General features: G+C 38.0%; 2 protein-coding genes across 2 annotated transcripts in view; one reads left to right on the forward strand and one right to left on the reverse strand.

Moving 5' to 3' along the window:
- The window catches only part of LOC145983693 (uncharacterized), a 21904-nt gene extending 17595 nt beyond the window's left edge, over positions 1–4309 (forward strand). The window contains exon 3 of the mRNA XM_083116748.1: positions 4246–4309. Coding sequence (XP_082972874.1) covers positions 4246–4309 — 64 coding nt within the window. The remainder of the gene's footprint in view (positions 1–4245) is intronic.
- A 6053-nt stretch (positions 4310–10362) lies between these two features.
- The window catches only part of LOC145983694 (uncharacterized), a 133572-nt gene continuing 129070 nt past the window's right edge, over positions 10363–14864 (reverse strand). Inside the window, exon 6 of the mRNA XM_083116749.1 lies at positions 10363–10502. Coding sequence (XP_082972875.1) covers positions 10363–10502 — 140 coding nt within the window. The remainder of the gene's footprint in view (positions 10503–14864) is intronic.

Here is a 14864-nt window from a genome sequence, read left to right on the forward strand (position 1 = left end):
TTTTGTTAATTATTATAAGGGCATTGAAGGAACATGATAATTTCAGACTGAAGCAGTGTTTTTGAGGGGTATCACTATTTTGGGGAAAGATATGCCTTCTTTGGCCCCCCCTGGAAAAATTACCTTGCTCCTCCCTGAGGACGTCCATGACCGCCACTGCTGAAGATACTTTGTTTTTCCTGTGGCAAAGTTGTTCGTGTGAATGGGTGTTCTCTAAGATGGTGCAATATCAGATACCCGTTTAAACAGTTTAAATTATCTGTTGTTGCCTTATGTTGAGCAACATTTTGTCGCACAGGTTTGTGTCGGTGACATAATAGAGGTGTTTGAAACTTCTACCAACTGTAAGAAGACTAACGTTGTAGTATAAGATATTCTCCTAAGAAGGCAAATGTATATTCTAATCTTGGACGACCAGTGTTTATGTTATCCAATATTCGTAAATATATATGTAAAAATATGTGCCTTTAATTTGCAAACGTGTGTGTAGTGATAGGTTTAGTTAAAGAAGGGTCGGGAATTTTTTTCAGATTTGGCCAGTCATCTCCCTCAGTGTCCCGACTTTCATTTTAACTGCAATGGTGTTGCGAGAATGCAAAAATGTTCTATTGGTTAACTCAGAAATATACATTTTTTTTACTATAAGAATCATTGCTAATGCGCATCATTTAATTTATAAATATATTATTATCTAAACCTAGAATTATCACGGTTGTTAAATGGTGCTGGTGTAAGAAAATTAATGGAAAATTGAAACCCCAATTTGCGGAGGAAAGTACTACTAGAATACTTCTGAGAATTGAGTGCAAAAGTAATCACTCAGTTGTACGCTGTGTGACAGACTTTGTATGTGAGCGACTGTGCTGTTTATTGTCAGGTTGGGAGAGGGAGTGTCTATCGATGAATTGATTTTTTCCGTTACTTTGTACCATAATTTCAACTCTACAATTATATATATCCTTGTAATACCACCATAGCATTACTGGTGACATCTAATACTCCAACAGTGTTTAGCCCGACCCTGTGGCCGAGTGGTTAGCACATCGCGCTGCGACGCCAAGGGTCCCGGGTTCGATTCCCGGTCGGGCTTGGTTGTTTGTGAATGTCCATTATCAATTTCATCATTTCATCACTTATCCCCATCTTCGCAAATTAGCCAAGAGGCACAAAACGCGAAGTAAAATAAACTAAATCAAATAAAAAAAAAAATCCAACAGTGTTTCGCCTACAAGCGTGGCAGAGTGGCTAGCATATCACACTCTGGCACCAGGTTCGAATCCCGGTCTGGATATGGGTATTCTTTGTAAGTGTTTTTCATCAATTTCATCATATCATCACTCATCCGCATTGTCACGGTTACATGATGAATAGCCAAAAGTGGCAGAAAAGTGACGTAAAATAATGTAACTCAACTAATCGAACTACATTTTCGGCCCTTTTCTTTGTTCCACATTTAAGGATATCCCCCTGCCTTACAAAAAAAACAAAAAAACAAAAAAAAAAAAAACTGGATATGGGCCTTTGATATGGAATGAGGTTTTAATTTCCCCGACTGGATTTTCATGAAGGCTTTTGCCCCCCTTCCCCCTAATCAGAGTGTCTGCGCGCTCCTATGGAGCCCACAGACGAAGTACCCGTAACGAAAAACAAACACCGCTTCAAATGCCCTGGCTGTAGCTTGAACAGATAAAAGAAGGGAGGGAGACTTTCAGGCGGAAAGGCTTTCATGAAAGGTGAGAAGCCGCGATGGAAACAACCAGCCAAACTCTCCAATAACAGTAAAGGTGGGGGGTTATATTACGATTGTTGTGTGGCAGCTAATGTATCCGAGAAATTTAGCTACAAAGGAAGCCTGCCGATATACTTTGTCAATAATCCATAAATCACTGTCACTGTAGTGCGGTGCATATGTTTGCGTCTTTCATTTTATGCAATATCTCAAAATCCAGAGTATTTGAGTAGTGCAAAAGGTGTGATGAAGTTTAGCATTAATATGGCAGTTAATTAATTAACGAGAGGACGTTTCATGTAAAAACGCCTTGCGAAACCAAGTAGTTCACATTCAAACTGATTTTATGCATCTGTTGGGAATTGATTCTTTGTTTAAGTTTGATTTTAAGCCCACTTTATACACTGAAGCCCAGTAAAAACTATTGAATGATTAAGGAATTATTGTATCTTCACCAAAAGTGATTCTGATATTCAGAAATTGCTTATGTGCATTATTGTATATTTATTTTATTTTAAAAGTGACATGAAACACTGATTTTTGTCAATCACACAATTTAAATCAAACTGATTTAAACAACCTCAAAATTTTGTAAGCATTTCAAGCAATTTGTCACGTAAAGGCTTGCTCAAAATTGTAAATGACTATTTACGTTAATGGTTTTTATATTTTTCTTCACGAGTAGCTTGGAGAAAGAAAAGGAAATATTGGGAACTTCTCTGTACTTACATTTAAATTGCGCACATAGGCATGAACATGAAAACTTGAAAGAGAGAATGTTTTCTTTGCCAAGGAATCCTTCGATTTTTAAGCCAAGACCCCCGATGGCACAGTGGTAATACCGTCGCCTTGTAATCAAGGGGTTATGAGTTCGATACATGGTGGTTCGGATACCACTTTAAACTGTAAGACTAGACCCAATTAGCCTTTCTGTGCATAAAGTGGACTCAAAACAAAAACTCAAACTCATTTTAAGCTATGATAATCGCGATGATGGGAACACGAGCACTCCGATTTCATTGTTACATTATTAATCATGGAACTCTGTAAATTGTTACTTAGAAAACAAACAACTGTTGCAAAAAGTGGAAAGTATAATTTCCCTTTGCATTATGAAAAATTTCCATTTATCCAAGGAAAAACTAAAACACGATCACAAAACGTTATCAAGAAAATACGGTTTTACCAAGTAAGAAGTTTGAAATATGTAGTTATGAAAAACGGATAATTCATGACTCCATTCATCTTGATTTTAATATGCGACGACTGTATCTTCAAATATCTCTGCAGTTTCGATCCCTTTTCACCAATGGCGGCGCCAGAATTATTCATCTAGGGGTGCTGAGGGGTTGCGGAAAGAAAGTTATGGGGTGTGATATGTATTAAGTCTTCTACTCGAAGAAAGTGGTCATTCCATGCAGTGTAAACATTCAGATACACGTTACAGTCTTATTGAACTATGTAGTGAAATACAAAATAAAACCATCCTGCCCTTAAAAAGATAATTTTTGAACCTTCTCAATGTAACCAATGAAGGCATCGTCTGCCACAAGACAAAAGGCAAAGAGCACAGGAACTGTGTCATCTTTAAAATCCTTTCTGCCGCACTATCCCCAACAATGAACTGTAAAATTTCTTTGTGAACATTGGGCCTCTTCCTAACAGTCTTGGAAAAAGTTTGAAATGGTACGTTTACTGGACATTTTACGTGGAACAAATACATAGAACATATTAAGAAGAACACTACCCTTCATGTTGGTGGCCGCGGTGGCTCAGTCGGTAACGCGTCTGACTACCATGCTAAAGGTCCCGTGTTCGATCCCCGGCTGGTTCAAATCCGGGAACTTTTCTAACGGTGGAAGCGGCCCCGGCACCCACCCAGCGTCGAATAACATGGGTACCTGGGGGAAACCCTGGGGGGTAAAGGTGGTCAGGGGCGTGATGCTGATCACATCACCCCCACTCACGACCGGATCAAGAAAGTGTGGGGCGTTACCCCCCACACCCCCTATACGCCTTCATGGCATGGTGCTATGCACAGGGGAACACTTTACCTTTTTTTTTTTTTTTTTTTTTTTTAAGGTATGTGAAAAGTTTCAAAGAGCTAATTGTAAAGAATCATTGATATCACATTCAATTCCAGAAGTACCTTTTGAGAAAGTAGGTATAGATATTTTTGAGTTTGCAGGTACGTCTTATTTAGCGCTTATGGACTATTCTTCTAAGTGGTTGGAAGTAGTAAAACTCCAAAATAAAACTGCAGTGGAGGTAATTGATAAGCTGAAAGTTATATTCATAACACACGGAATCCAACATGCCATTTAGCTCATATGAATGTAAAAAGTTTGCAAGGAATTGGGATTTTAATTTTGTAACTAGTAGTCCAAGGTATCCTAGAACCAATGGGTTGACGGAAAAGGCAGTTGGAATAGCAAAGGGTATGGTAAGGAGATGTCATGAGAAGGGCTCAGACATTCTGTTGGCTATAATGGAATATAGAAATTCTCCTGTTTTAGGGTTAGATCTAACACCAGCTCAATTGTTAATGAGCAGGAGAGTAAGAACACATTTACCAATTAGCAAGGAGCTACTTAAGCCTCAGATACAATCAAATGTTACAAGATTACTGGCACAAAAAAAAAAGTAAAGCTAAATTTTATTATGATCAGTCTGCACATAACAGATCTAACTTTCATTCAAATGAAAATTGTTTGATTTGCAAAGATAAGGTATGGGTGCCAGGACAAGTAGTAGAAAGTCATGTATCTCCTAGGTCCTATGTAGTCAAGGATGAAAATAAACAGCTTCTTCGAAGAAACAAGTTACATTTAAGAAAATCATGTAATCCACCCACATTTAGTAGTAATATGTTTGATGGTGAATTGGAAGGTACCAACACTGAAACAAATGCTGATACACAGAGACATTCTGAATCACATAAAACAATGAAAATACACAGAGAAATTCTGAATCACACAACTCAGTTGACAATAGAATAATTAGAATAATTAATGTACAAAGTCAGTCTTACACAACAAGATCTGGTAGAAGAATAAATAAATCAGAAAAACTTAAGGACTATATCACATAAAATCTATAATGATTTATTGTATGTTTAGTCAGTATTGTAAAAGAAAAAAAAAAGAAGGGAGATGTAACATATTGTAACATATGTATACCAGTACAAATGGATTGAACTGGTGTGCATAATCATGTTTGCAATAGTGTTTCTTTGTTTTTTGGTGGAAAGGTGCTGCTACTTCTGAAAAGTTTTATGATAAAAATGATAATCTTCAAAGTTTAATTCATCTTGATAATTGTATGTTTGTACTTTGTTATGTATTATATTTCTCTTTGTTAACATGAACTGTTATTAATTGTTATTCAATCCATGAGAAAAGGTGCCGCTAGTAGGTTTTGCGTACTGTAATAAATAATAAAAAATAAAAACTGCCATCAAAGTATCCCAAATCGATTGACTGGTTTATTTTACTTCGCTTTTATGTCAGTTTTAGCTAATCGTGAAGACAAGGCTGAGTGATAATATGTTGACACTGATAAAGCAAAACTCGCACAGAACACCCATGCTCAGGCTGGGATTCGAACCCGGGACCCCTGGCATCGTAGCAAGCTGTGTATTAACTACTCTGACACGGAGGTCAGTATATCCAAAATTGTTAAAGCAAGGAGTGAAATTACTGTTTTCGAGCACCTCAACATTTTACATTACAGTGCTTGAACAAACCTTAGGAAACAAGAGACGATAATTGCGGAGCCTTGGAACTTACAGTTAATCTTTACTGGATGAAAATGTTTCAAGCAGAATCCTAACCAGTAATAAATACAAAAACAAACTGATTCAAAGAAGAGACATTTAAACCCACGATTGGTAAAGAAAGTCTTCATGAATTAAGTAATGATAATGGTATAAGATTGATTACTTTTGCAACCTCAAAGAATTTAATTGTGAAAAGTACCACTTTTAAACATAAAGATATCCATAAACATACATGGTCTTCTCCAGATGGTAAAACTCATAATCAGATAGATCATATTCTCATTGATAAGAGAAGGCATACTAGTATAATTGACGTTCGTACACATAGAGGTGCTGACTGTGCCAGTGACCATTATTTAGTAATTGCTAAATTAAGAGAAAGACTCTCAGTGACAAATCATAAGCAACAAAATCTAAAAGTTCTAAAATTTGATACAGGAAAGTTTACTGATGAAAGAATTAAGAAAGATTACCAAATTAAACTGTCAAATAGATTTGATGTTTTGCAGGATTTAAATGATGATGAAAATATAAATGAAACAGACGTAAATAAGAACTGGGAGCACATACGTAATGCAATAGAATCAGCAGCTAAAGAAAGTATAGGATACCATAAACCAAGAAAAAGTAAGCCATGGTTTGATAATGAATGTCATAATCTAATAGAAATAAGAAATCAGGCTAGACTTAGATGGTTAAATAACTCTGATGATACAAATCTAAACAATTATAATAGAATAAAGCGAGAAGTTAACCACACATTTAGAAGTAAAAAAAGAGATTACTTGAAAAGCAAAATTAAGGAAATTGAAACAAACAGCAAAAACAAAAATATCAGAGATTTATATAAAGGTGTAAATGAGTTTAGAAAGGGGTGGCAACTTAAAGTAAACTTTATAAAAGATAAAGACGGTGATTTTCTAGCTGACCCAAGCGATATTCTAAATAGATGGAAGAAATACAACCTTAGTGACAATGAAGTTCGACCAGTCACAAATATAGGAGTGCGTTGTGAAAGAAGGAGAACACATGCATATGCTGAACATATTTTATTCAGCAAGCTACATGGAACAAAGGAAAACATAAATTTCCGCTGCAACGCAGCAATGTATGGTGTCCACACAAAATAAAACATTTTCGTCCATCTACACGTGACATTGAAGTTCGACCACTGTTAGAGGGGATCCTATTTACCATGGTGTGACGCCGCCCCGTCGGCGAATAACTGTGGCAATGCGTCGGGGCATGCTGCGGACGAGTCGTTCAAGGTATTCCACATCGATGCGGTGCCATTCCTCCTGCAGGCAGGCGATAAGAGCAGCCACTGTCGTGGGTCCCCTCTGTTGCACACGTCGCTTAAGAACACGCCGCACATTCTCAATGGGCGAGAGGTTGGGACTCGATGGTGGCCATGGCAGAGTTCGCACGTGATGGCGAGTCAACCATTCTCTTGTCAGCCGCACTGTATGAGGCCTGGCATTGTCGTGTTGAAAGATGAGATGCCGCCTGTGGAACAGGTGCCTTCGCACTGAGGGAAGATGCCGCTCCAGTATGCGTGTATAGGCGTGTGCATTCACAATGCCCTCACAGACGTGTAGTGGGCCAACTCGAGATGCCGTCATGCATCCCCATACCATCACCGACGCAGGTTTCTGTACCCGACGTGCATAACATTTTGCTTCATTGTGTTCCTCCTTCCGACAAATGACTGTTTTCCGTATTTTCCCGTACACAACATTGAAAATGGATTCGTCTGTCCACAAAACCCTGTTCCACTGCAGAAATGTCCATCCCCAGTACATTCGTGCCCACAGTAGTCGATTGCCTTTGTTCAACATGGAAAGGAAGGGTTTACGTTTCGCCTTGTACACTCGGTAACCGCTTCGCTGTAGGTAACGGCGAATGGTTCTGGTTGACACTTCAATGTGAAAGTGTTCTCGAGTCCACAGTCGTAATTCGGCCACAGAAACATGATTGTTGGTCTGGATATAGCGCCTAAATATCCATAGGTCATGCACGCTCAGCAGGCGTTTTCGACCGGGGGCCTTACCTGGCTCTGTAGTACCCGTATTTTGGTGGTGTTTGATGATGCAGTGGACGGTTGACTTGGGTAAGTTCAGTTGGCGCCCTATTTCCCGTTCACTGAGTCCATCCCGTTGCAACTCCACCACTCTTCTCCTCACAGTGTTGTCAATAGGTTTGCCCCTGGCCATGGTGATGATGCACTGCGGTTCCTCAGTGGACAGCATGCGCTTATATATGGCGGACTCCCTTATCGTGTCCGTTACGTCATGCTTCCGTCGAATGCGCCACTATCTGGAATTTTCCGTATGGGTCTGGTGCCTGGTCGAAGTTCAATGTCACGTGTATAGTTCCCCGTTTTCGTTCTTTACGTGACCTTGGGTGCAACATGCTGGGATCACGATTCTTGCCTGCTCACACGCCTCCTCTTACACACATGCGTCACTTCTGCAGGTCACCCATTCCACCGCCTATGCCTCTGTGCATTTAATCACGTATTCCTTTCTGGTAGAACTTCATTGTCACCAAGGTTGTACTTTAATGACCTTTTAAATGTCCATGTAGGAGATAAATCAGAAGTAAATGAAGTCCACACAGCAGAACCTTTAGTTCCAGAACCTAACTTGACTGAAGTTAAAGATGCTATTAAAAGACTAAAGAATAACAAAGCACCTGGCATTGATTTAATACCAGCTGAATTAATTAAATATGGTGGAAATTCATTAATATGTCAAATTCATAAATTAATTTGTTTAATATGGAATAAAGAAGAAATCCCTCAACAGTGGAAAGAATCCATAATTGTTCCTGTGTTTAAAAAAGGTGATAAAATGAACTGCAATAATTACCATGGAATTTCTCTACTCTCAACAACATATAAAATATTATCTAACATTCTTTTAACAAGACTAACCCCATATGCTAATGAAATTATAGGTGATTATCAATGTGGATTTAAAAGTAAACAGATCAACTTCAAATCAAATTTTTCACATCAGACACACACTTGAAAAAAGTGGGAATATAATCAAAATGTCCATCAGCTATTCATTGATTTTAAAAAAGCATATGATTCGGTCAAAAGAGATAAATTATATAATATATTAGTAGAGTTTGGAATACCTAAGAAACTTGTTAGTATGATAAAAATATGCACCAGTGAAACAGAAAGTAAAATTTGTGTGGGTATTAATATGACTGACAAATTTACAATTCAAATTCAAATAATGCTAAAATATTTTTCAAAACTGCTAAAGAGATAGGTTTGGAAGTTAACAAAGAGAAAACTAAATATATGCTTACAGGCCGAAACCAAGTGTTAGGTAATAATCAAAATCTAATTATTGATAACAACTCGTTTGAACCAGTTTCCAAATTCAAATACTTAGGAGTAATATTAACAAATGAAAATTATATTAAAGAGGAAATAAAAAGTAGGCTTAATTCAGGAAATGCATGTTACTTTTCTCTTCATAAACTTTTGTCTTCTCGTTTAATATCTAACAAACTAAAAGTTAAAATATACAAAACAGTAATTTTGCCTGTAGTATTATATGGATGTGAAACTTGGTCCCTTACATTGAAAGAGGAACATAAATTGAGAGTATTTGAAAATAAGATGCTTAGTAAAATATTTGGACGTAAAAGGGATGAGGAGACAGGTGAGTGGAGAAGGTTACATAATTTAGAACTACATAATTTGTATTCATGTCCAGATATTATTAGAATAATTAAATCAAGAAGACTTAAGTGGGCAGGCCATGTGGCACGAATGGGAGAGGAAAGAGGAGTTTACAGGATTCTTGTTGGGAAACCTGATGGTAAGAGACCTGTAGGAAGGCCAAGACGAAGATGGAGGGACAATGTTGAGATGGACCTAAAGGAAATCGGTAGGGATGGAAAAGAGTATATAGATCTTGCTCAAGATAGGGAAAGATGGAAGGCCTGTGTTGCTGCAGCCATGAACCTTCGGGTTTAAGAAGGCTAGGGATTTAGTTAGTTAGTTAGTTCCAGGTAGCTTGGTCAAGTAAATAAACACACGTGAACTACAGTTGGGCAAAGTTTTAGGCCCCTTTTAATTTTGTTATTGTCCAGTTCATATGGATCTACACCGCAAAACTTCACTTTTTATCCATGTCTTTTTCTGTCGATTGTGCAAAGAGTTTGAACATATGAAAAATTACCACTATTCCTAAATGACATGACATTGTCATTAATTGTATGCAATGTTACCGGCATTTTACACAGTACTAACAAATGTACAGTTGGTGCAGGTGTAACGAACGCTACGTGGTGGGTATTTCCTTGCAGATGACAAGCAACTTCGCCACAAACATGGCAGCGATGCAAATCCTGATGTCACATGAAACCCACCTATACAGTATTGTGTGCATTTTCTTTCTGCAAGCACTATTTGAGAAAAAAAAAAACAAAAAAACCTTAGTTTCCCTTTTGTTACTTTGGGATAAATTGAAGAAAAAAGGCTATAACTGCTCGATCACTGCATCTTTTTGAAAAATTTAAATTCTAAATGTAAGAATGAACAAAGAGCAAGATTTTAAGAAACATCCGACAAATAAGGGTCAAGGAGGGAAGCAGGGGCAAAAGCCCAAAATTTGAATTTTTCTGTAATTGCGCAAAATTTCTGAACGCTGTAATTTCCTTTTTTTTTTTTTTCAAAGTTGGAGCACGAGCATTACATATCGTCATAGAGTGGTCTTTTGTCATGCTTCCCCAAAAATTTAGACCACCCAGCATCCACAGGGCCAACACTAGAAGGGAAATTTCTTATTTATGCAAAATTTCCGAACGCCGTAATTTAAAATAACTTACCTTAATCATGATCTGCACATGAAGAGATGGTTACAAAAGGTCTTACATGCTTATTGCAGAATGTGCTGGGGCACTGTGGGCACATCCAAATTGCACTCTGGCTACAAAACTTACAACAATGATTGGGGCACAGCCAACTCCCTGTTAGAAAAGAAAATAAAAAATAAATTCATTTAACTCATATATTTACACAAACTGATTAAAAAATTCATAAAATGTTTTCTTTCCATCTGTAAGTCAATTCTTCATTCACCAAAAAGTACCTATATATATATCGATGATTCTAAAATAGATGTCATTTCCCCTAGAAAATTAAAATCTGAACAATACATATTGTTCACATTCCTATACAGCTGAGAATACTACAAATAAACCTTATTTCTGGTAATCATGTATACGTTGCGCTTACATCATACACATCATGTCATGCATATAGGCATGGACATATTTAAGGGGGGGGGGTTTCAATGGGTCTAAACCCACTCCCTTTGGTTCAGTAAAATTTATCAGATTACCCGTTTTATCAGTTTTGTTCATAAAAATTTCTTCAGACTTATTACATTCTCCTAAATTAGACGTGCATAGGACGGGATACAGATGGGAAGGAAATTACGTAATTTCACACACCAGATGAGGCTGCAAACCAAATGTCTGCAATTTTCTGATAGTTTTGGAATTTCTGCAGTAAGAAATTGCACTGGGAATGTCGAATCAGTTATAAGTTTTTCGCCTTGAGTCTTCTCAAAGGAATTTGATTTTTTAAAAATGCAATGCAAGAAATCCAGGGAAACACCTGAACATTCTCAAGTTTTTTGACAAAAGATTGACAGAAAAGTATCAATACTAAGTAGCGTGATTTGTGGCTTTACAATTTACCAGTACCAGAGAAACATTTCAGCAAGCTCTTCAGTTTCTTCAGTGTGTAACCTGTGGGGTGTTTGAAATATCGCCACACGTTCTAACTAAATTGCTTTATGCAGTGCAACATTATTTTGGGCACCTCAATAGGTGGACTGTTCAATATTGTGAACATGTTAAGATATTTTTTTAAAAAAAGATCTAAGAGAGAGTTCTGAGAACTTAATGAAATTTATTCCAAAGAAGAAAAACTGTTTAGAGACTATGATAAAGAAATGAAGAGACCTAGGACACTCTGCCGTCAAATCGGAGGAATAATGCACCAGCTGAGAGCACAAAAGAATATTACAAAGTAAATCATTATCGTCCAGTTTTTAACATTGTGTAGTAGAATTGAACTCTCGTTTCTCTGAACACAGTCATCACATTGCAAAACTGCAATTTATTTCAAAAATGTGAAATGGCTATCCCTTATTCATTGCAACAGTGTGTCAAAATGTTGGATGGCCTGGTTGATAATTGGATTTTGATAGCCTGATCACACCTAGGCCTTCTGTATGTCCCAGATTTTCCAGGACAATCCCGGAATGATATCATTTGTCCTGGCATCCCGAATAGTTTCTTCGGAATGTACAAATGCCCTGGAATCAGGTGGGAAAGAAGAAATGATGAAGAATATACTTTCCTGAACTTTATTTATATTTAAATGCGTAATATTAAAATTATTTTACTAAACAATCAAACTATACATTGAATCGCTCCCTCTCGATAATACAAGAGTTATCGAGTTACAAGAAGATGCTGCAAAGTCAAACTTCACCATAGCGCTGACGTCTGCTAGCAGCACTGAATTTTAGTTGCAAAGCTCTTCCATTGCATAGTAAACTGTTTACTGTAAACATTCAGTGCTTGGGTGTTCTGTCCGCACTGTTCCGTCTGCAGTTCTCAAATAAAGTTTTGACATTGTGGGATAGCAGCTTAGTTCATTATGACACCTAAGAGAATTGCAAGATTAATGATATATTTCAAAGTGGATTTCTGTTTCTTTTTCCTTTTCTAAAAAAAAAGAAGTGTAAAGAATATGATAACGGATATTTTGTCAGGTACAGCACTCCCTTCCCCCCCTTTCAGGTCCCCAATAAGCTTCCGGTCAGCAGTGTTCCAGATTTTCACTTATGAAATATAGCAATTCTAATCATACCAAAAGTTGAAGCCCCACCCCAAGTGAACTATATATACGCCCATGCATATACATGTACATTACACTACCACAGTCAACATGTTCATGGACTAACGCCTTACGTGCAGCCAACCATGCAACATGGCATACACTTCCACAGATCCACATTATCCCTAAAAATAGTCATTGTTGGCCAGTATGCACATCTGCTGACATTGGTACAATGTGTAGCACACCATACTGGGTAACATGTAACATGTGCAGGTCATCAGACAGAATTTTGTGGCACGTACCATGACTAATTGCTACCGGGAGATTGTCTACAGTTTGGATGCGATTCGCATGCACCAACTTTGCAACTCTTCGATTTTGCATTCAGTTCGGCTCGTTCATAGCCAACCAGTATGCTCATCATCCTCCAAATTGTCTCTCCTCTGTGGAAAGCATTGGTGTCACTCAAACACAGCACTACAGCCCAAGGCATCATTGCAGTACACTTGCTTCATCATCTGAAACATTTTGCTAGCAAATTTGCATAATTTTTGGCAGAACTTGACATTTGTCCATTGCTGAAACTGCAAAATTCACGAGTTTTGCTACTCGTATTCAACTAACCTTCACAACAGAGACCGTAGTTCTGCTTATATTGTACGCAAGCAACTGCATCTTGCTGGGATGAGAGAACTGATACGGCACAATCCCATGTGGCCAGTCCACAAACTTATTGACTGTACTGCATATAGTATATACACAGAGCATTCCGTGACATTCGCTATGAGAATCGGCGGCAAGTCTTTCCCGGTGAACGGGAAATGTATATAAATGTAGTACCTTCTGGTAAGTAAATCAGGATATGAATCTGATAAATAACTGAAAGAGGAAATTGGAAATATTTCCTTTTTCTTCAACGCAGTGGATCAGCCAGGGTTGGTTCTTGGAGAAGAGGGGAGTTTTCATGCAGCCAAATATTTAGTGCATGATCTTTTGTATTTTACGTTAGACAATTTTAAAAATAAACAAGAGTAACTAATACATTCAAGCAAAAATACCATTTCAGTATTTGGGGTTGAACTGGTGTTGATCCAGCATCACAAGGTCAATTGGATTGTGAAAGTTCCTGTGGAAGGAAGATGTGTGTCGGCAAGCTCTGAAGTGCAGTGAAGCTTGACAAGATGGGGAATTCTCTTGTGCAGTGGCATTGTGCCATAGGATTGTGGAATGCAGGATCCAAGAAGTGGTTGATGTTAGTAATGAATGTGCGGAACAGCTCAACTGCAACCAGCATGATTTTCGTGGGCATTGTCGTCGTAATTGACTTCATTATCTATAGTGTCGAGCCAAATCCTGGACCTTATACAATGGAGGATATTGCAACAAAATTGGATTCTATTGACAAGAAGCTAGGCAAGGTGACTGAAATAACAGCAATGGCTCAGAGCAATATTAAGCAGCTAATACTCTCTCTGTCCCATAATTATAGTACGGTATGTCAAAATGGTAGTACAGAAATGACAGACAAAGAGGCAGATGGAAAGCACAATTTGTACTGATCCTTGAGTAGTAAAGTTGTATGACTCATTCCCTTGTTTCATGTTCTTCTTCTGTATACACCAATGTCACAGTTTGAATATCGGGCAATTATTATGAGACAACAAACAAAGGTGTACCGGACAATAATTATGGGACAGAGGGAGTAGTAGAAATAAATTAGCTCAAAAACGAAAATGCAGAGTTCAAATCTAAACTACAGTTCTGAGAACTTCAATTGGATGACCCAGAAAAGTGGTACAGAAGGGACAGTCTAATTTTCTCCTGTTTTAGTGAAATGTGCAGAGAATCTTGGAACTGTTCTGAGCGACTCATGAGAAATGTTTTGTGAAACATTCTGGAGGTGTATGAGGTAGCGAGGGTGCAAAGACTGGGATCGGGACATAACAGACCCATCATTGTCAAATGTTCAAATTACAAATTAAAAGCAACAGTTCTTGATCATGCACGTTACTTTTGTGGAACTGGTATCCAAGTCTCTGGAGTTGTGGAAATACATGGAAGAAGCTAGAGCAAAAAATCTCCATGCAACACTAAGGTACGAAAAACTACACATTGAGGGTAAAATATATACATTAAATGATCAAGATGCTAATGGACTGCTGGCTGTAACCACGGAAGTGGTGCACCAAAATACAGAAGTGAATTCAAAAATGCTTCACCTACTGTGGAGTGTAGCAAAGTGCCTTTTCCTTCGAGTGGAGCACAGGAACCTCAACGCTCTGATCATGCATCCACTCACACCCTCTCAATCGCCAAGGAACAGTCGACGTTGAAGATCCCGACTGGTGCTGAACTCCCCATCTCCTCCTCCCTACTCCCTCAAGAACAAGGGTATAGAAATAGAAAATCCTACAGGGAGGTGACCAATGACCCCAAAACAAAATCACTGATGTGGAACAGATTTTTGAAGCCAG

Source organism: Lepisma saccharinum, chromosome 2 (genome assembly GCF_977018435.1).
Source record: "Lepisma saccharinum chromosome 2, izLepSacc3.1, whole genome shotgun sequence".
In the NCBI taxonomy this organism is placed as follows: Eukaryota; Metazoa; Arthropoda; class Insecta; order Zygentoma; family Lepismatidae; genus Lepisma; species Lepisma saccharinum.